The 21083-nt window shown below is 48.2% G+C and overlaps 1 protein-coding gene across 1 annotated transcript in view; it reads left to right on the top strand.

The window, feature by feature from the left end:
• The window catches only part of Alk (ALK receptor tyrosine kinase), a 718643-nt gene that overhangs the window by 651892 nt on the left and 45668 nt on the right, over positions 1–21083 (top strand). Inside the window, 2 exon segments of the mRNA XM_040730911.1 lie at positions 8740–8902; positions 18608–18758. Of these exon segments, the coding sequence (XP_040586845.1) occupies positions 8740–8902; positions 18608–18758 (314 nt within the window).

Below are 21083 nucleotides of genomic sequence, written 5' to 3'. Positions count from 1 at the left end.
GTTGCTATGTTCTGCATGTCACTGTTGTGCACCATCCGTAAAGCACACCCAGAGCTGTAAAGCACAGCCCCACCAGCTAACTTCTGATTGGTTCCTTACCACGAGGAGGGCATCTGACCTCCTAGTGACCAGGACAGGAGCGGAAAGGTCATGCAGGCACGTGTTAACCTGTAATGGCTGCTAAAATGGGGATGCTGGTCACTACAGAGCCAGTGTTAAAAGAGGCAGGCCAATTGTCAGGCATCTGGTACCTTATAAGGAAGTGCCGCCCACTGCCAAGAGAAGAGGTGATATAGCTGCCACACTTCCAGGACAGAGCACTGTGCAGACCTGAGCAGCAAAACACAAGCTCCAGACTCTGCGAAAAGCCACAAACCAAAGGCCCTCTTCCTCAAAAGACAAAAGAAAAAGTAGAGGGAAATTCTGTCAATTTAAAGAAACAAAAATTTGTGTGTGTGTGTGTGTATACATATATATATACATATACATATTTTATACACACACACACACACACACATACACACATATCCAAGCCTGTAACCTCAGTAACGTCAGCAACTTGGGAAACAGAGAACAGAGTCTGGAGTAACCACAGATCCAAGGTTAACCTGGGCAATTTACAAAAGCCTTCCCCCCAGAGGTAAGGGGAAGTGGTGTAGGGAGCTACAGCTGTAACTCACCAATAAGAACTTGCCTCACATGCGCAATGCTCAGGGTTCAGTCCTAGCCCCACAAAAGCAAAATTAGTGGCCAAGACTTGAGAAAGCTACTTAGGGGTAATGCAATGCAGACTGCAGGTGTAAAACTACTGAGAAATTCAAAGCAGTCTTTATAATGTACTCCAGAAGACGATGCCTTTGAAGGGCAAGGAAGTAAAGGCTGGAGAGGCCATGAAGCCAATGGACAAGTTTTCTTTCTTGATCTGGGTAGTAATACTTGCTTTATAATAACTCATCGAGTATATAATATACACTTGGTTTGTGTATTTTCCTCCGTGATTTATTTCAAAATTAAAAGGCTTATTTTTTTTTTAGCATTGTCCAAGGGTTTCCTGTTGTGACACTAAATAGAAAGAATGATTTAGTTCCCAAGTGGCTACTAAACAGGCTGGAGTCTTCTTTTTAGCACTTGCATCTCAACAGAGGAATAAGCCAGGACTTAAAAAACAAAAAACAAACAAAGCTGTCTGTTGTAATAATACTCAGTAAAATACCAGGGGTCTAATTCCATGTCACTCTTTGGCAGTTGCCATGATCAGGCTATCAGACTGATCGTAGTGTTGAGACAGGTGGTAAAGTTGTTTCAGCGCAGGAAACATTAAAAGTATATGCATTGTTTTCATTTTGTCCTAATTAGGGAACAAACCAACTTCATGAGTAGCAAAGCAAAGGTCATTCTCCCTGCTCTCAGTAAGGAATGGTGCCACATACATTTATAGTTGGATAACTAATCAGATTCGGGCCTGATATTTATTTAATGGGATAGAGGATGCATGCAAATAGTCCACGGTGCACAGCTTCGGTGAAGTTGAGCTCCGTCAATGGTTATGGCTAAAATTCAATTCCAATGGAGCCCAATCAAATGCTCCACATAAGGCGCCAAGTGCTAGTCTTTGGCACGACAAGCTCAGGGCTTGAACCTGAGGCAGACCCTCATTGCGGTGATTAATAGAGATAGCTGAGAACTTATTTTCCTTTGTATCACACTTTATTTCTTTGCACTGAATTGAGCAGATGAGATGCCTTAGCAACAGCAATAAAACCAGTGCAATCACTGTCTGGCCTATTTTTTAAACATTGTGCTGCATATTACTAATTGATTTGTTTCTTCTTGAAGGGCTCTGCAATATACTTAAAATGAAACCCAGTGCTTAATGGATTTTTCTTTACTCGGCTGTCTATAACCAATCAGTATCTTCATGTTTGTGGGTTCTTTGTACAATTTAAATGTGAATGAGTATTCAACTGTGTTTCTAGTGTGTGGTGTGTGTAACAACGAGATAAATATGGCTCTTTTCTCCTATAAAAGACTTTTAATAAAATAGGATTTTTTTAAAGAGAACGAAGAGGTGAGTTTCCTGCCTCCCTTGACCTCATCATATCCTTCCCTGGGGGCCATTTCATGCCCTTGTGGCTTCGCAGACCTTTGGGAGCCAATCCGGAATATCAGCAGAGGAGCTATGGGGAGCCTCAGATTGGCATCCCAGCTTCAGTCTGCCTCCCAAGTGATCTTGCTGTGACTGTAATCCTCTCTCCTGACACTGAAGTTGTGACTGGTGGCATGTGGTGCTGGCCTTCTCCTTGGCACTGCTGCTCTATGACTTAACAGCCCAGTGACTGGATTTCCTTTCTGACACCATCTAAATGCCTGGGACACCCCTGGGACTAGACCCCTTGTCTTGACCTCCTGCTTTTCTTTCCTCATTCCCATGACTCAATAAAGCCCGCACTCTTTGCTAGGCTAAGGTACTATCATGGCTACTGTGGGACTTTCTGGGACTGAGAGTCCAATCACAGCAGTAAAATGACTAGATTCTTACCTGTCCCCTCATGGGTCTGAACAACTTGGATGTGGTCATTCCATCCTGAATTGCAGCCCAGGCCTAGGGACTGAAAGGTAAACACTCTACGATTTGGAAATGTTCCAGTTGCAGATGTTAGGAGGTGGACAGGCATTCCTAGTGATCCTAGTATTGTTTTCTTTTAGTGTGTGTGTGTGTGTGTGTGTGTGTGTGTGTGTTTGTGTGTGTGTGTGTGCATTCACTTGTTCTTATATGTATGAAGCCAGAAGCCAACCTCAGGTGTTGTTTCCTCGGGAGGCAAAGTCTCTCACAAGGTCATGGGATTCAACATTTTTAGGCTCAGCTGGCTGACCTGTGAGAACCCAAGGCATCCCCTACCTCTGCTTCCCCAGCACTGGAATTACAAGAACATAGCACCATACCCATTGAACCTGGAAATCTTTGATATGGCTAAGATGTCTAACCAATGAGCCCCAAATATCTACCTGTCTCCCACCAGTGCTGGAATAGTCTGGCTTTTTACAGGGGTACTGAGGATCAAACTCATGCCTTCCTGCTAGTGTGGCAAACACTTAACTGGGTGATCTATATCCCCAGTAACCCTCCCCCCTCCTCCTTTTTAATCCTTGAAGTTGGCATAGGAGAATTGCACTGTCTTGACCAATTATTCACTTACTTGGGTCTGCTGAATATGCATTCCCTGATTCTTTTTTTGCTTTGTTTTGCTTTGTTTTGCTTTGTTTTTCAAGTCAGGGTTTCTCTGTGTAGCCCTGGCTGTCCTGAAACTCACTCTGTAGACCATGCTGGCCTCAAACTCTGAGATCCGCCTGCCTCTGTCTCCCGGGTACTGGGATTAAAGGCGTGCGCCACCACCATCCAGCAAGGCACACTTCCTGATTCTTACTGAGAATACCACAGCTCTGCCTTTAGCACACACCATCTCCACAAGTTCAACTGCATTGAATTTGTTTGTGCATGAAAGCACAGTGCCTGGCCCTCTGAGAGAGTGTGCCCTGTGTTGCATACACAGTATATACCGAAGGGGTTTTGTTCCTTTTATAGATGAGCCTGCCTCTCAGGTAGTTAAGGTTCAGGTCTCACATGCACATATACTCCAAAGGAAACAAATATCTTCTACCTAGGTAAGGTTTAAAGCTCGCCGCAATTTCTGATCCCCAGAGCCACTACAGCTTAATTCCCTTAGACCAGTCTCTTTCAATTACAAGGTCATGCCATGGCCAATGCCTTCCACTCTAGGGACATTGCTGAACTGATCCTACTACCTGCCTGCCCTTTTGTGGCTCTGACCTATCTTTACCTAGAAGTCATGCCTACCCTGCTTCTACCATCCCTTGTTCCGGAAGACTCCTCAGGGACCTATGTAGGCTCACAGCAGTCAATTTCACCAGGGTTAGAGCAATAGTATACACCTTGGGCAAGGATCTGAAAATAATTAGAGCCTGACCCAAACAAGCACCTTCTGAGGGACATTTGAAATAAAGAATAGCAAGTGCCCTTACACAAGAGTCACAGGTACACACAGTTCCATTCTAGGACATTACCTCAACAAGCAAATTATTCTCTTTAGGAAGTGTACACAGCAGGAAAGAGACTCAGGTGTGAACAATCTTAAAAGGGTGCCAGTCTCCAAGGCAGAGAGTTGATTACCACCAGGGGGCCCTAGACAGAGGAAAAGTGATGCTCAATTTTAAACCCTTCCCCAACACTGACAAGATCACAAGGGTCACAATGTTCTTTCTTCATCACGATGATGAGATAGATGGGAACTAGTGTACAAATCTAGAAGATGTTTTTATATAAGGATACCCTCCTGACTCCAAATAAGCTCTACTAAACCTAAATCCCCAAAGTCTTGGTCATCAGGTGGTTTGGGAATGACTAAATGTCCCATCTTAATGAAACATCTGGGCATGTCTGTAAGATGTCCAGAAAGAATAAAGAGAATCAATGGCATGAAGCATGGGAAAGACAAACCAGCAGAGAAGCAAGATAGGTCTCGCACAAGGGCAATAAACTCATAAAGTCTGTATACCCAAGGGGGGGTGGTAGGAAACATAAATTGATTCCAAGCCAAGTTAGGCAGATTTACGGCAGTCAGAGCTATCTGCAAGAACAGGGACCACCATCTTGCTCCAAAGGCTGCTGGGAGCAGCAAAATTCTGGCTGGATGAATCACGAGTCTGACCTGGGATGGCAAATCCTCTATTCCCTTGGAATCCACTTTAGAAAAAGTCTCCTCTCTGGGCCTTTCCATCACAAATTGCTGAAACTAAAAACAAAATCTTGTGTATGGAAACCACCTGAGACTAATATATGTCCACTGAGTTTGGGAAAATGCTGGCGCCTCTGTTGAGAAATGGCCCTAGAGTCACTCCTTCATGGAATGGAGGCATAAATCTTGAGGATGGGTGTCTGATCCCCACAGGGAAGTACCACATGGCTTGTGACTGTCTGCACTGCATCTCTCTACTGTTATATGCTAGGATACGCACTTGGCTTAGATTAGTCTTCTAATTTTCATCAGAAGCCTAAGCAGTAAGTAGCATAATCTCCTTTTGTCCCAATTACAAAAAGCAAGGCTCAGACAGGTCATGTAATCTAACCCAGGTCTTCTTAAACCATATCTATTTGCAACTCTGGTTAGTCTGAGAAGTTGTGACGTGACCTTGGGAACACAGATATAAAATGGGTATAAAATATCAAGCATTTATTGATAATAAGTCACAAAGGAATTTATTTCAAAACAAATCTTTGATATTCATATAGTTTTACCAATTATAAAAGAGGGAAGAAATTTGCATATTAATGGATAAATATGCTTGTTTGTCCAACATAATGCAATCCTAAGATGTATCAGCTTCAGAACCACATGCTGAAGAATGTTGGCATGAAAACTATTAAAGGTCTATTTATGATGATTTAACTATTCTGTTTTATAAGAGGAAATTTTGTATGTGTAGTAAAGATGCTACAACTCACAGCATACAATGTCTCAAGTATCAGCTTTGATATTTCAAGGAAGCATTTATTGGCATTGTGTGATATGATGGTGTGTGTGTGTGTGTGTGTGTGTGTGTGTGTGTGTGTGTGATCAAGACAACAGTAAAGTCACAGGATACAACATTGATGAACACTGCCAGAAACATTTCAAATTCATTATGTGTTTGAGTTTGAATGAATTTTTGGTCACTGTAGCTTCATAAACCTTCTACTGTTGCCAAATTTTTCATGACCTACATGTTCTATTTATTACATGACCTCATATGGCCACGGTCAAGGTTCCCAACTAAGATGCTTTAATCTCATCCAGGCCTCACAGTTAGCCAGGGGCCAAGTTCAATGAGAAACTTTGGCCCATCTGAATCTAAAGCACATAATCCTCCCCCTACCTCACCAGACATTGCAGTTGGCCAAAAAGCAGATGACCAACTTTCCTTGGGATGTCTCAGAACCTCTGACACTCTAGCTATAGAGGCTGAAGTTAAAGAGGGTTATACTCAAGGTTAAGTGCTCAAGCAAGGTGCAAATGTTATGTCCTGATCTGAATTAACTAAAGAAAGCACCATTCATCTGCGGTCAGGTTGGGAAAGCTTCCCCACATCCAAGCTGTTTGCCATGGATAGGGGCTGTCTGCAGGATGGGCTTCCAGCTAGACATAACAGAAAGGTGGGACTTTCAACTTCATTTCTTCATTGTGTGTGGGCTTTTCGTTTTTTGTTTGTTTTGGTTTTTTTGTTTGTTTGTGTGTGTGTGTGTGTGTGTGTGTGTGTGTGTGTGTGTTTCGAGACAGGGTTTCTCTGTGGCTTTGGAGGCTGTCCTGGAACCAGCTCTTGTAGACCAGGCTGGTCTCAAACTCACAGAGATCTGCCTGCCTCTGGCTCCCGGAGTGCTGGGATTACCACCCAGCTTCATTGTGTGTGTTATTGCCTGCCCCAGCTTCATGCTTAGCTCACTGAGTTCAAGTTCCCAGATGCTATGGACATGGGATTTATAGTCATAGAAACTCCCCTGGATACGTTCTCCATTGTCAGTGACAAGATCAGCCTTAGACACAGGCAGGACCTATTGGTACAGCTCATATTGTGGAGTCTGGGACTCTACCATGACCTTTCCTACTCCCTGCTACTTTTAGCATGCCAACTAGCCCCTTTCAGAGACGACAGAACTAGATCAAGGTCTCATGATCCATCATTGATGAAGGTCATTCCCCCAAAACCAGGTGTTCTTGAAGATGTCAAAGCCTGTGGTCTTTCCACCTCCCTCCTCTACAGAAGTCATTTTGGCATTGGAACGGACAAAGAGACAAACAAATTCTGCAAAAATACCTTTTGTAAGCAGGACATGGTGAAGCAAATTCATTCTCTCAGCACTGAGGCAGAATATTGCCCTGAATCTGAGCCAGCCTGAAATTCTACAGTGAGACCCTGCCTCAAACAGATGAGCCAACAAACAAAAAGCCAGACCCTTCCCTAAAGAGTTAGCCCTTTGAGTTAACAGATTTGACCGTACAGCTCACTCTCAGCCAATAGGCTCCTTATTTCCTAACCTTGAAGTGACCTTCAGAAACCACGAGGACGGCAGTCTCCCATGTATATGTTGCATCAGAATCCCACTGGAACTTCAGACCTCAAGGCCAGGGTCCTATCACAAAAGTTAATCAAGGCTGACTGGGGCTTCAGCCCTGCCAAGGTGACCTCCGTCTGCCTGTCAGATTGGCCTCTTACATTTTCATCATCAAATTAGTTCAAAGCCTTCAAGAAATTTTCTTTCGAATGTTTTAGTGATGGTGCTACATACACTCGAATTAATTTTCCATCATTTTCTGTGCACAGAATTTGACTCAAACTCTATTTAAAAGGAAAAATAATCTGGGTCATTTGAAAAATGAGATTTGTTTTTAAGTAGAAGCTTATTTATCAAGAATACAGTTCTTAAACCTTTTATGAGCTATAAAAGGTGTTAGATTTGTGGCCGAGAGACCTGACAGATCTCCAAGGCTCAGCCTGGCTAACAGAGGACGTTTGAAAGCAAATGTGCTGGCAGAAGATGAGGTGGCAGGTGGGGTGTCCCCGTGATGTCCCTAGAAAGCTATGTAAGGACACTGGACAAGGACAGATCACAGCAGGGAGTCGATGGGGAAAGGAAGAGGGTTTGACAAGTCTGACTAGGGAGGTGGTTCTGTCAATGAACTGCTTGCCGTGTAAGCCTAGGGACCCGAATTCAGTCTCCAGGCCCTACACAAAAAAATCCAGGCATGCCCTTGTAATTCCAGCATGGGATAGGCAGAGACAACATCTTAGGGCCTGGTGGCCAGCAAGTGTAGCCTAACTGGTAAGCAACAGACCAGTGAGACACCCTGTGTTAATGGTGGTGGAGTGAGGGCAACACCCGGGGTTTTCCTCGGTCCTCTGCACATGCCCTCATGCATGTGCACATACAGATGCGTTAAGAGATTGGAAGGTTCAGTTTTTCTCCATTTTGACACTGTCTGTTGCAGAAGAAGTTAAAAGCCATGCATTGCATTTCCAAACCTGGCATGGCTGGCATAAACAGGCTTTGGTTTGCCCCACTGAGGGCCTGTTGCCAGGAAAGTATCTCTTATACGTCCAGAGAGCTTGAGGCTTCCTATTCCTACCTATGTGGGGTCATAGGGCTGGTGCTGTATCCAGTTTGCGCTTTCTAGCCTCACGAGGCCACAGGGTTCTATTACGTCCATGCAAGCCTTTGGGAACAGGTTAGACGAAACCACAGTGTCAAAGCTTGAGTATCTGGGGCTTGCTCAGCACCACGCGGGACACAGCGAGAGATCAGGAGAATACTCAACCGTTGCCGGTGCCTTTTGGTCCTGAACGGGGATGTCACTCCCTCTCAGTAAGACACTGGTGCTGTGGTGCTAGATTTATCTTCCTATGGCCCCCACTTGCTGTCCTGCGCTGTGGTTGGCTGCATCCTTCTTGATCTAAATCTTCTCCCATCTTCATCTCTTCCCCGGTACATGACCCAGGTCCTGGCCCAAGCAGCCTCCTTTCAGGACTATACAGTTTGAATGGCTGGTCGTAATTTCCTCCCACAGTCTGGGTGCCTTCTCTGAATTTATGCCTCAAGCTGTGGAGCAGACAGCCTGGAGACAGCTCAGGGAGGCCTGTGGAAGAGGGAGACCCAGGAAGTGACTGACTGCCTCTCCTTTTGTGTCACAGTTCACTGGCTGTTCACCACCTGTGGGGCCAGTGGACCCCATGGCCCCACACAGGCCCAGTGCAACAACGCATACCAGAACTCCAACTTGAGCGTCGTGGTGGGGAGCGAAGGGCCCTTGAGGGGCGTCCAGATTTGGAAAGTGCCAGCTACTGACACCTACAGGTATGTATAGCGACAGACCAGCTCCCTTGAAGAAGACTCAAGTCCTACCTGGGGGTGTGTGTCCCTGGGTACCCAAGCATGCCAAGGACCACAGACGCTGGCCCATTAGTGGGATATAATGACTGAGGGTGGACTGTGGCAACAAAGATGTCTTTTGCCTTCAAAAACTCTCAAAGACTATTAGTGGAGAAGATAAGCATACCAGCTAGCCTCGAAATTATTACTAATCATAATTAGGGTGGGCATAGGAAGAAGCTCTTGATAAAAAGTATTGGGTCTGATCTGCTTGTGTAGCACATGTGTTGGGGGAGGGGTGTTACATGTCCACGTGCATCTGGCACCATGCTGGTCCTGAGAATGGTCTCCACTTTACTTTTAGACAGGGTTTCTCACAGAGCCTCTTGCTCACTGAATGGCTAGGCTGTCTGTCTGTCTATGAGTTTGGGGTTTCCAGGGGTCTGCCTGTTATCAGCTGGTGTCTCAGGCTTCTTATTGGCTAGCTCTGTCTTAATTATTAACCCATTTCTGTTAATCTAAGTATTTCCAAGTTATCCTATCTTACCTGAGAATGCCTGGTGTGTCCTTTCTTCCTGGTCCTTATATGACAACAGTTCTGATGGGCCCCTCTCTGCCTACCTTTCCCAGAATTCTCCTCATCTCCTAGACCCACCTGCCTTTCTGCCTTATTGGCCAACAGTGTTTTATTCATCAACCAATAAGAGAAGCATATATACAGAAGGACACTCCCCCATCGGGAATCTAAACTCGTGTCTGGGTTGGACTGAGCCATCTCCCCAGCCTGGAAGCTAATGTTCCTTTTCCTTTCTTGACCCTGTCATGTTCATGGGAAGCAAGCTACCCTCGGGGTTTGTCTTCAGCCTGCCCCGGCCTCACAGTTTTCCACCAGAACAGGCAAGAGTAGACCAGTCCCACTGTGCCTCCTTGAGTCTGTGGTACCAAGCAAAGGTAATGGTGAGATAGCAGGGCCATTGATAGCCAGGTTTCCAGGGCCTACCTCTGCAAGCAGATTCAGGTGCTAAAGTGTGAACCCCAGAAAGTTCCCAGGTGAGCTGATACACCCCATGAGAAACGCTGAGGTGCACCAAACCCTGGTCTGAGATACGTCTGTGTGTCCTTGGGAGGACTCCATGATGGAGGCAAGGCCAGTTGCTGGAGGCCTCATTTCAGAAAGGAGGAAAAAGGCTCAGAAGAGTCCCCTGCCCCCAACAGTCACAGACACCCCAGCCTCAGACACCTGAGGGCGATATGGCCTGGCTGTGGCTCCTTCCTTCCACACAGCACTGCCCAGCTGTGCTAAGAAGAGCATCCCCGGAGCTAATGTAGATGTTCCCTGTGGCTCTCAGAGCACCCACACATGCATTCTAAGGAAACTTCTTAAGTTGCTCTGTTCTGAGGCAGCCCCATCCAGGGAAAGTCCTCGGTGCTTTTTAAGTGTTATTCCAGGCAGGGATATGAGAAAGTTCCATCCCTGCCCTCCACCCATAAATGTCCTGTAGATTCCAGCCATCCTTCTGAGCCACACCAAGCAAACCAGACCTCCCAGCAGAACCTCCGTGAACAACAGGGAGAAGGGGACAGAGCTAGCTGAGGACCTATCAGGTGTGTCTCATGCCTTGAGCAGTGAGGCGAATGGCTCCGCTGTTGTTATTACAGGGAATCTTATTAGGAAAAAAATAGAATCAGAGGCACTCCCAAGCCCAGAGCAAGTCCAAAGCCACACCAAGAACTGCTTGTCTCACAAAGGCCACCTTCAGGACATGCCTTGTCCTTTAGGCTACACTTCCCCCATGGTGTTGTGAGTCATGCCCACTTCCAGATGTACAGAGGCTATGAAATCTCTTCCCCCATACTCCATTTCCTCTCCATCTGAGGTAAGACTTGCTGATACCTGCAGGTGCCCATCACGGTGTGTGTGTGTGTGTGTGTGTGTGTGTGTGTGTGTGTGTGTGTGTGTGTGTGTGTTAGGGGTCTACTGGGCTTTGGGTAGAGAAATCAGCTGGAGAAACAGGAGTAGTTGGCCACAGAATTTCTAAGAATAAGTGGGTCTCGCGTTCACTGGTCCCCACTTCTCTGTCTAAGGACTTCATTCTGATTTCTTCAGACCTGCCCGCCCTAGGATTTAGAAGATTTGGCTAGCCAACCCAGCTACACTTATTAAATAATAATAAATTCATTTGCCCATTTATTATTAATCACAACTATCTAATTCTAGTGGGGTTCTGATCTGCATGAAGCACACAGTCTTAGAACACTGTGTTGATGGGACAGCTGCCCAGATAGGATAGCTGTTTGCAATGTGCCTTGGGAAAGGATGCCCTAGCCACAGCCTTGTCTGGCCATTGCCTTCCTGGGCATAGATGCAATACACTTTGAAGTGGCCAAGTTAGTAAAGAGAGAGTTTTAATCTGGCCATATTAAAACAGGAAATCAAAGCAAAACAGAAAGGGGAGTTGACTTTTTGTCTTTGTTGCTGTTGGATACTAGAGCTCTAACGCATATCCCTGCCCCTCACCTCATTCTTCATCTCAGATGATACTCAGGACTTTGATGACAATGGATATAGTGCTTATATTAACTTCGTAACCTAAATAGATAGTTAGAGGTTTGCTTTTTAATGTCATATCGAAATGTCTTCAAGTGTAGTATGTGTGAGGCCCTGGGTTCCATCCCCAAGATGAAAAGACAAGGAGGAAGGGGAGGAAGAGGGTGCTAGGGGAGAAATGGGAGGGGAGGGCAGAAATGGGAGGGTGTCCTTTAAACTGTCTACATCCCTGAGGAAGGCCCAGTGATGGAGACACACACACACACACACACACACACACACACACACACACACACACACACTTCATATAAGTCAGCATTCCACTCAGGGAACTTCCTGCCTTCTTCTGGTGGACTTTTTCTCCTGAGTAATTATTATTTAATTAGTACAGTTCCTCTGAGAAGAAAACACAGGGTATTCCAGGAGACTTGAGGTGGAAAGACAAAGGTCAAAATCCCTTGCCTAGCAGAGTCCATCTCTCCAGGAGTGTGGCGCCCACTTAGTACTGTCTGGCTACAACTTGATGCCTGGTGCAATGATGGTCCCACTGGTCAGGGGGTGGCAATGGGGGCTCTCACCGACCAAGGCTCTGTGCCAAGGCTCCTCAGAGATGTGTACGGTTGAAAGGGCCTCCTCTCAACTCTCCCTTTGTTTTGTCCTGTTCTATTTTACGTCTGAGATTGAAACCTAGAGTCTCGTGCATGCTAGGCAAACTCAATTTTCACCTTTTACTTTGAATAAGGATTCACTCAGTTTCCCAGGCTGGTATTGAACCTTCCAACCTCTTTAGCCTGAGCCTCCCAAGAAGCTGGAATCGCAGGCTTCCGCTACCACACCTGGCTTTCCCTGACTCTAAATCAGAGTTTACCCTGGGCCTGTCTCCTTTGTGAAAGATAGCCACAAGAGAGAAAGAAAGGAAGCCTGGGAGAGGCAAGGGCCAGGACCCTATAGCATGCTCCTCCCTTCTTCATTCCACGGAGCAAGGGGAAGCACCTGGAGGCCCCAGGACTGGTGCCTGGAAGGTGGCTCTATACGTCCTGGTGACCGTAGAAGTGAAAGGCAGGCAGAAAGTGGTGATTGTCATCCAGGAAAGTGTCCAAACTAGGACAGGAGAAGTGGGCATGTCAATGACGGACTCGGCCGAGAAGGGCTGGGAAGGTGGGCTGAGGATGGTGTGAGCAATGAAGCTTAGAGATCAAGGGCCATGAACGGTAGCTGCCCTCATGGGGAGCTTAACTGAGCAAGAGAGCCGAGTGCGGGGGACAGTGGGAAGGGGGCCCCACTTACACAGAGCTCTGTGGACACGACTGTAGACAGTGCCTGCTGAAGTGTCCCCAGTGGGGAGCGCCACAGATGAAAGCAGAAGATGGCTCGGGCGGGGGCACAAGAGGGGCATGGAGTTGTGCAGAGGACAGGAGCCTTAGCCTAAATCATGAATGGAGACCTGGGGTGGGCCGGAGGGGGTGAGAATGTGAGGGGAGGGAAGGGTGTGAGCAGTGTGAACAGTGAAGCCAGACAGGGAGGGGTTAACGAGTCCAGCACACCAAGTCAGCAGTCAACAGAAGCCAGGCATGGGCCCAGCTTCCTCTGTGACTCCCTGCTCAGTCCCTCTCCCCATCCCTTCTTTTCATCTTTCTCCCTCTCTGGGGGCTCTGCGTCCTTCCCCATCCTCAGCCCCCTCACACAGTCTCAAAGATGAAGTATAAATTATCTGTCAAGCACGGACCATGGCTCCCAGAAGCAGTTCCCTTCCGGGTTCACATCCTCTTGGGGAGGCCCCAGATCTCAGGTGGAGCCAGCTGTTTCTGGTGGTCTCCGTCAGTGGTACTCATTTCTTCACCTGGCTGCAGGGACCAGGGTGCACAGCTGGATAGCATAATTCAACCAGGCCACGCTGGTCAGACCTTCCTGAGGGCCTCGCTGAGCTGTGGGACCACTCCTGCGTAGCCGGCACTAAGTAAGCTCCTGGGGCCATACTGTGAGCCCAGCACTGAGCTGTAGAGCCCCACTGTGTGTCAGACACTGAACCATGTGCCCAACACTGAGCTGTGGGTCTCCTACTATGCGCCCAGCAGTGGGTATGTATTTCAGGACTCGCGGTGAAGACTGAGGCTCCAAAGCCTCCCAATCTCTGGGAAGATCATCTCAGGGCAGGAATTCAATAACGGTCTACGATGCCAATCAAGTTCCAGACAACAGTAGGAGAGGTGTCACAGGCATGATGAATTGCCGGAGTAATTGTGCAGATAGTCATCGTGCAGAGCAGGGAAAGTCAGAGGTGGGGGATTAGGCGAAGATCAATGAGCCGCAAGAAGGAAGGAGTTTGGGTCCAATCCACCACCCACAGCCGATATGACCTTGAAGTCGCCTTCCCTCCTCTCAAAGGACAAGTCTATCTGCAGCACAAAGGGTTTTAGAGAGAGCCATTTTGTCGGTGCATAGAGTTGTGTAGGCCAGGTGTTGAAGGAAGGAATGAACAGCACCCCACCGAGGTACCCACACTCCAGGGTGGGATTGGCCCCCTCAACACGGCCCCCAGGGCACACCCATGCACATAACATCATCAGAAAGTTCCTGCTGGTCATGCCCTCATGTGTGCTTCCAGTGATGCTGTAAGCTGTGTGGGCTGCACTGACCATCCCCATTTCATAGAGGAGGGATTCAAGGGGGGGAGGGACTCATGTGAGGCCCCACCCCAAGCCAGATAGAGGTAGAGCCCAGAATGGAGTGTGGGTCTGCTACACATCTGGAGAGGGCTGTGGGTGAGGAGTGTGGGTCTGCTTCACATCTGGAGAGGGCTGTGGGTGAGGAGTGTGGGTCTGCTACACATCTGGAGAGGGCTGTGGGTGAGGAGTGTGGGTCTGCTACACATCTGGAGAGGGCTGTGGGTGAGGAGTGAGGTGCTTCTGTGTTTCTCTGGGGAGGTTCCCTCACCGTCTCTTCTCCAGCACCCCTGCTAGGTAGACACCACCACTGCCAATGTGTGAGACCCAGCTGTGCTGTCGCCTCAGAATCCAGCAGGCAGCCACTTTGATCTGCTACTAATTCTTTATTTAAAAAAGATTCACAACTCAATTACACCAGGTAACAATAGCTCACAGTCAATAATACAAAACAAAAACCCAGTAAACATCCCATCTGACCAGGGGACACGGATTTAGATGAGGAAAAACAAAGAAATTACAGCATCAACCCGTTCAGAGTACTAGCTTGCAATTTCCAGTAAATTGGAATCACTGTGAGTCATTTTCCCCACTTGAGTGGCAGGTATATTAATTTCTCATCATTTGTCAACCATCAAAAGTAAATTGTTTACCGGGTTTGGGGAGAGCATGTCAGAGGCTGGGGCTGTGTGATTATCCTGGAGTGGTTTGGCATGGTGTGATTCAGAGCGTGGGCTACAGCCACACGGAACCAATGTGTGCTTTCTCCGCTCGATCCAGAGGAAGCTCCCAGGCGAAACTGAGCAGGGCTGGACCCAGGGCCCCGGCTGAGATCTACCTAGTGCCCATTCTCATTCGATCATTCCCTTCTGCCTCCCAGAGGCCACCCCTAAGAAGAGCTCAGACTGGCAGGGGCATGCTCTAACGGTCTCTACACACACCACTCATTGACTGTCCTCTAGAAGTTAGGTCCCACCTAGACATTATCTCATTTAATTCTTACCATCATCTTTCAAGGCCAATATTATTATTATCCCTCTTTTATATGACCAAGGGACCCGGAGAGGAAAGATAATCTACCCAAGGTCGCACAGCTATTGAGTAAGATGGATAAAGCCAGGACAAGAAAACCATAAGCAAGGCCATGAACTTGAGAAGAAGGCAGTGACCGGGTGTCATCCAGTACAGGGTCAGCACCTAGGAGCAGCTGCACTGTTGTCTATGTGCTCCCTGCCCTGAGGAGCAAAGCTGAGATTAGCAAGCCCTGGGCAGGCCCAGACTTGAAGTATTAAGAAAGTTAAGCTCTGAGGTTTCAGACCTCAGGGGGAGGAGGAAGGGACCACACCCTCCCAAGTCTTCAACAATCCCCTAAACATTGAGTCCCTAGCCCAAGGTGGAAACATGTGGCTGAGGCCACCACCAGGAGTTACAGTCAGTGACACCTGGTGGTCAAGCTTTGCTATTGACTTTGGAGCCCCTGCCTTGGCCTAGCCCTGATGCATAGCAGTCTGTTTGTTTTTTTAAAACCCACTATTTCTCCCCATCTATGAGGCAGGGGTCCTTGGCTTCACATTTTCCCTCAGTAGTGAGAGGTGAGGCTCCTGTAAGTTAGCTGGGTTCACTCAGGTCACCCAGCCAGGACTAGAGCCAGCCAGTGTGTGGCTCATAGCTCAGGGCTCTTGCCAGCCCACCTTGTTGCCAAGAACTGAGCTGAGATCCGGAGGGAGCCGGTGGAGTTTGGATTGCTGGAAGAGCAGAAGAAATATGAAGGCAGGCCTGGAAGGGGGGGGGGGTGGAGCGGGGAAGGAGTCAGGAACAAACAACTTCCGAAATATAATAATTTGGCTAAATTTAAACATGTGAAAGAGTTCAGAATGATTCATAATACATGCAGATTGATGCAAATGACTATGCAAATGATGCAGAAAGGAAAGAGCATGGTGCAGCCTACCTCTCTGCAGCGAGCAGGGTGGCGCAGGACAAGGACTCAGGTAGAAGTTTTCAAGCAAAGCCCCATCTTGGGGTGGATACGAGACCTTTTCATGCAACTTCACCAGGCCTCAGAAATCATCTGTCAAAGCCAATATTATCATTATCTCCCTTTCTCATTGCCGAGAAGCTGGGGCTCAAAGTTCCATCAGAGAGGGAAGGTGATCTGCCCAAGGCCACACAGCTATTGGGCAAGCAGGACCCACCTGGGCCTCATGAGCATTTCCATCCGGAGACTGCCCATCCCCGGATGCCCGAAGCCATACTGGCCACACCACAGTTCTCTGTTCACGTTTCTCTTAGCTAAGTAATTCTCTCACCTTCCTCCAGTAAGCTCCCCTTCTCCTCTGCCTTTTTGTTGCCCTCATGCCTCTCTCTCTCTGTCTCTCTCTCTCTCATGTAGCCTAGGCTAGCCTGAAACTATGTATCTGAGGATGACCTCTGGCCCCCACCCCCCCATTCCAGATATGTGCCATTATGTCTGACTTTACGCAGTGCTGGGGGTCAAACCCAGGGCGCATATGTGCTAGGCAAGCCTAACTGCACCCCCAGGACACTCCTCCTGTCCTCTTGTCCATTTCTTTCCTCCCCCTCCCCGCCATCTCTTCAACCCAGGATGGGTGTGTATGCGTGTGCAGTCCCTCGTGTGCAGTCTCATGTGCGCACGCACACGCATCATGTGCAGAGCTCAGAGAACACTGAGTGTCCTTATTCTCTTGAGACAGGATCCCCTACTGAGCCTAGAACTATGGGAGCAGCCATAAATCCCCAGTAATCCTCCTCTCCCCACCCCACCCCAACAGCACTGGGGTTCAGGTGAGATTTCCAACTCATGTCCCTGGGCTTGCACAACAAGCTGTCTTATCTGCTGGACCAGCTCTCTCTCTCGTCCACGTATAATGTATCAGGAGTGTCTGGTTGAAGGTCAGAGGGAACTGACATGTACGAGTGTCTTCTTGGGCCCCTCTTGGTTACTGTTCATATCTCTCCCAGCAGTACACATGGGAGAGGAAGTACCCTGTAGGACAGGGGATGGTCTTAGTCCACCACCGGCCAGCCGTATGGCCTCTGTTTCCTGTCAAATGAGATCAATCACATCTGCCACGTGCCAGCACACATTACAGCAGGCACACTGAGCATGCTCCCTTCCTTCTCCAAACCTACCACCTCGCCTTCCCCGCACTAGCCACCCACTGCCATTGGACATCGGAGAGGCTCCCTGCCTCCTCACTTGCGATCACACAAGCCCCGACTCATACTCTGGACCCTTTTGTCTTGTCTGAGAGTCCTTCCATCTGTCACTCCCCGCCACAAAGTCAACTTCAGACCTCCAGTTCACCTGGGACCTCCAGCCTCTGGCACCTGTCAGTCGCCTGGCCCTCCTGGCTCTGCGAGTCTGATGGGCCACACTCTTCGTGGGACTTTGCAGCACCCGTGCATCTACACTGCATTGTCTCTTTGCTTTCAACAACCATGTGTGTCTGAAAGGGATAGGAAGCTATTCTTCTGTTAGGAGAACCCTCCCTGAGCCCCTGGCAGCCATTCTCCAGGGAGGCATTTGTTAGCATTTGTCAGCTGGTATGCTGGCTGTCCTCAAGACACGCCATTTCTCGGCCACGGTTCAAAGACTGAGTTTCTTCCCCCCATCCTTGCCGGGCTCCATCTCAGCCATCTCAGAGGTGGCGGATCTAATCCCACAGCCCTAGCTCTGTTTTTATTTTCATCATGATCAGTACTTTGTTGTCTGCACAGACGGCTCCAGGAGTTACTGCTGAGATGGGATAAACAGTCTGGGTTCATAAGCTCTCTCTCCTCGGATGGGGCTCCTTGTGTCTGGGCCCCGAGGAGAGAGTTTCAAACTTTGTACCAAGCCAGTTCCTGCTAGCTGCTACCACCGTTCACACCCATTAACAAGGAACACTTACTGAGTGCCTGTTGCTGCGCGCTAGCCCCGAGGACTTCAAGGCTGAATTCCTTTATCGACCGTAACACTTGTGGGATAAGAGACAGGGTCTTTTATTTTTCCAATCATATATAAGGAACAGGGAGGTTGCTTGTCTAGAGTCACATGACTCTTTTTGACTATGAGCTAGGAAATCCCATCCCAAATGGAGACCTGGTGTCAACCCTTCCCCAAGCCCAGCTCCCTCCCTATCTCACTTTTTTGAACATCTGTCTCAGGTCCATGACTGAGTAACTCCAGGTGTGTGTCTCCTGTACCATGCCCCCGCCCCCCACTCCCACCCCCACCCCCACCCCACCTCCCACCCCCCACCCCCCATCCTCCACCCCCATGCCTCTAAACCAACTGCTTTCCCCCAGCAGTGGGGAGGATCTCCCTCCTGGTTGAACTCACACGGAGCTGTGTAGACAGGAATTCTCAGTCACGATGGGGAGGTGCTTGGGCCCCTGAAAACCCATGGGCTGACAGGTGGCAAGGAGACCAGTCTCCCACCACAGAGGGAACCATGGCGCTCTGACCCGTTGCAGCATCTCAGGCTATGGAGCGGCTGGAGGGAAAGGTGGGAAGAACACCATGATGCGGTCCCATGGAGTGTCCGTACTGGGCATCTTCAACCTGGAGAAGGACGACACGCTGTACATCCTTGTCGGCCAGCAAGGGGAGGATGCCTGCCCCAGGGTAAGTGCCCAGAGCAGGGGCTCTCCCAGCACCTGCTGAGCAGGGTATGGTAACCCCCATGATCCTTCTGGGGCTCACATTCAGAGTCTTGCACCAGCTCTACCTGGGAGTCCCCCTCCTTTCCTGGTGCTTGCAGACTCAGTGTGTGTGTGTGTGTGTGTGTGTGTGTCCTAGTGGAGTTTTATAGTCCTATAGGATCCTTGGCTGAAGCTTGGGTTTCATGAATGACTTAAAGCCAAAGGTCTGAATCCCAAATTAACCAAGGGAGGATGATCTCCACAGAAGTAGGAGAGGTGAATGCTCTAGCTGACGCACTTTTGTATTGTACTTAATCACATTTATGCATAGTGAAGAAAATTAAAAGACTTTATATTCATGCAAAACTCAGATGTGTGACCATAAAAATACCAAAAAAATGTTCTGAAAGATACAGTTGCTACACTCCTTGAGAGGAGACTGGATTGGGGGTGGCCAGCAAATAATGTCTGAAACTGTCACACAATGAATGCTCTTGGGTCTGGGAGTATTTGCCTAGCCTGCATGAGGGTTTGTTTGTTTGCGTGTTTGTTTGTTTTTCCTGAGAGTGGTGGAGCACACCTGTAATCCCAGCACTTGGGGGGGATGGAAAGAGGGAGAATCAGATGTTGAAGGTCATCTTTGGCTGTCTGTGGAGTTTGAAGTCAGCCTGTGGACACAGGAACCCCTAACTTAAAAAAAAGTAAAAGAAAGAAAGACTGTCTTCATATATTATTTATTTGTGTGATTAAAACTAAAAGAAAAAAAAGTATAGACTGAGCCAGAATGCTGGTAGCCCATTTCCCATTAGTTAATTTTATGTTCTGACAAAAAAAAAAACTGCCAGAAACAATGTCTGGAAGAGAAAACATTTATTTTGGCTCATGGTTTCATAGGGTCTCAGTCCATCATCATAGAGAAGGGATAGAAGACTTCATAACAGCAGATCTGGAAACAGAGATAGAGGCAGGAACCAGGGGCAAGTAAAATCTTCAAGGCCCCTCCCTAATAACCTAGGCCCCACCCCTAAACACTCCACAACCTCCATAACAATATCCTCAACTGGGAAACAAACATTCAGAATATAAGCCTGTGGGGTGGGGTCGTTTCAGGATTAAACTTTATGCTCTCATTTTGTAAATGAGGAAAGAGGACCACAGAGGTGAAGGGACTTACCCAATGTCACTCACAAAGTGGCCCAGAACTCTAGAGCATTCGTGTTGGCTGCATCCTACACTTGTCTGGCCTTCTTCCCATTTCCACACTGCTGGACCAGCCTCTGTGATGGCAAAGACAGTCTGACATTGTGTTTCTGACCCCACTGGGGTATCTAACTGTCAAAGAGAAGTCCAGCAGCAGGAGCTGAGTATGCCCAGAGCAGTCAAAAGTAACCCATAGAAGGAGACGTGGGGGTTAACTGGATAGCAGCTATGGAAGCCCCAGACACCCCCGTTGTCTGGTTCTTGCCTTGCCAGTGTTAGCGGGGTGGCAAGACCCTGGGAGTGCTGGCTATGCTGGCAGGGACTCGGGCCCCAGGAGGGCAGATTATTATCCTGCCTCCCCTGAAACATAGCTCTGCTGGATTCCAGTGCCTGCCTGGCACAGCACCTTCTCCAAGAGTTGTCCCAGCAGCCTGGGAGGGCAGCCTGGGAGGGCAGCCTGCAGAACAGGGGCTTCCAGGAAAGCAGTTCAGTTCCACAAAAGAAACTTAGCTGCAAAGGGCCAGGTGATGGGCTGTGAGTCTGGGGGCAGCAGGTTCTCACTTGAGCTTAGTCTCCTGGTACCCAACTCCTCCCAGTGTTAACCTGCCAGAGGACTGAGCCAGGTGGGTACAACCTCCTGTCTGAGAAATGCCTCCATTCCAACTTTTATTTAGGAACTATAATCAGGATTTTGCAGGCTGTTATAATATATTAAGTCATTAAATTACAGGCTGCTGTAATTTTCATGGGAATTTATTGAGTGCTAATGTAATTCTTTCATCTAAGCAGAAAGATTGCATTGACTTCTGCAAGGGACTTTTACTTGATTGGATTGTAATCAGTTATGTCTTTTCACAGGACTATGTCCTTTTTTTTTAATTCAATTGTAATCTACTTGTTCCTCTAGGTTGCTGCACTTTATCATTCTTATTAATCAACCTACTTGTTCTCCAACTTTGTGGATGCACAGGGAGTGTTCCCAAAAGGGCAGGAGGCCATCTCAGCCATGAGCACAGGAAAGCGCCCCCTGCTGGTCGGGGCGGGCATGCAATGCACACTTGAGCACCTGTTCCTGTATACTCTCCCTATGAGTCCTTAGGCAAGAAGG

This window comes from Mesocricetus auratus, unplaced genomic scaffold, assembly GCF_017639785.1.
Source record: "Mesocricetus auratus isolate SY011 unplaced genomic scaffold, BCM_Maur_2.0 Super-Scaffold_100024, whole genome shotgun sequence".
Classification (NCBI taxonomy): Eukaryota; Metazoa; Chordata; class Mammalia; order Rodentia; family Cricetidae; genus Mesocricetus; species Mesocricetus auratus.
Note: the sequence above shows the minus strand (reverse complement) of the source record. Positions and strands in the feature narration are given on the sequence as shown.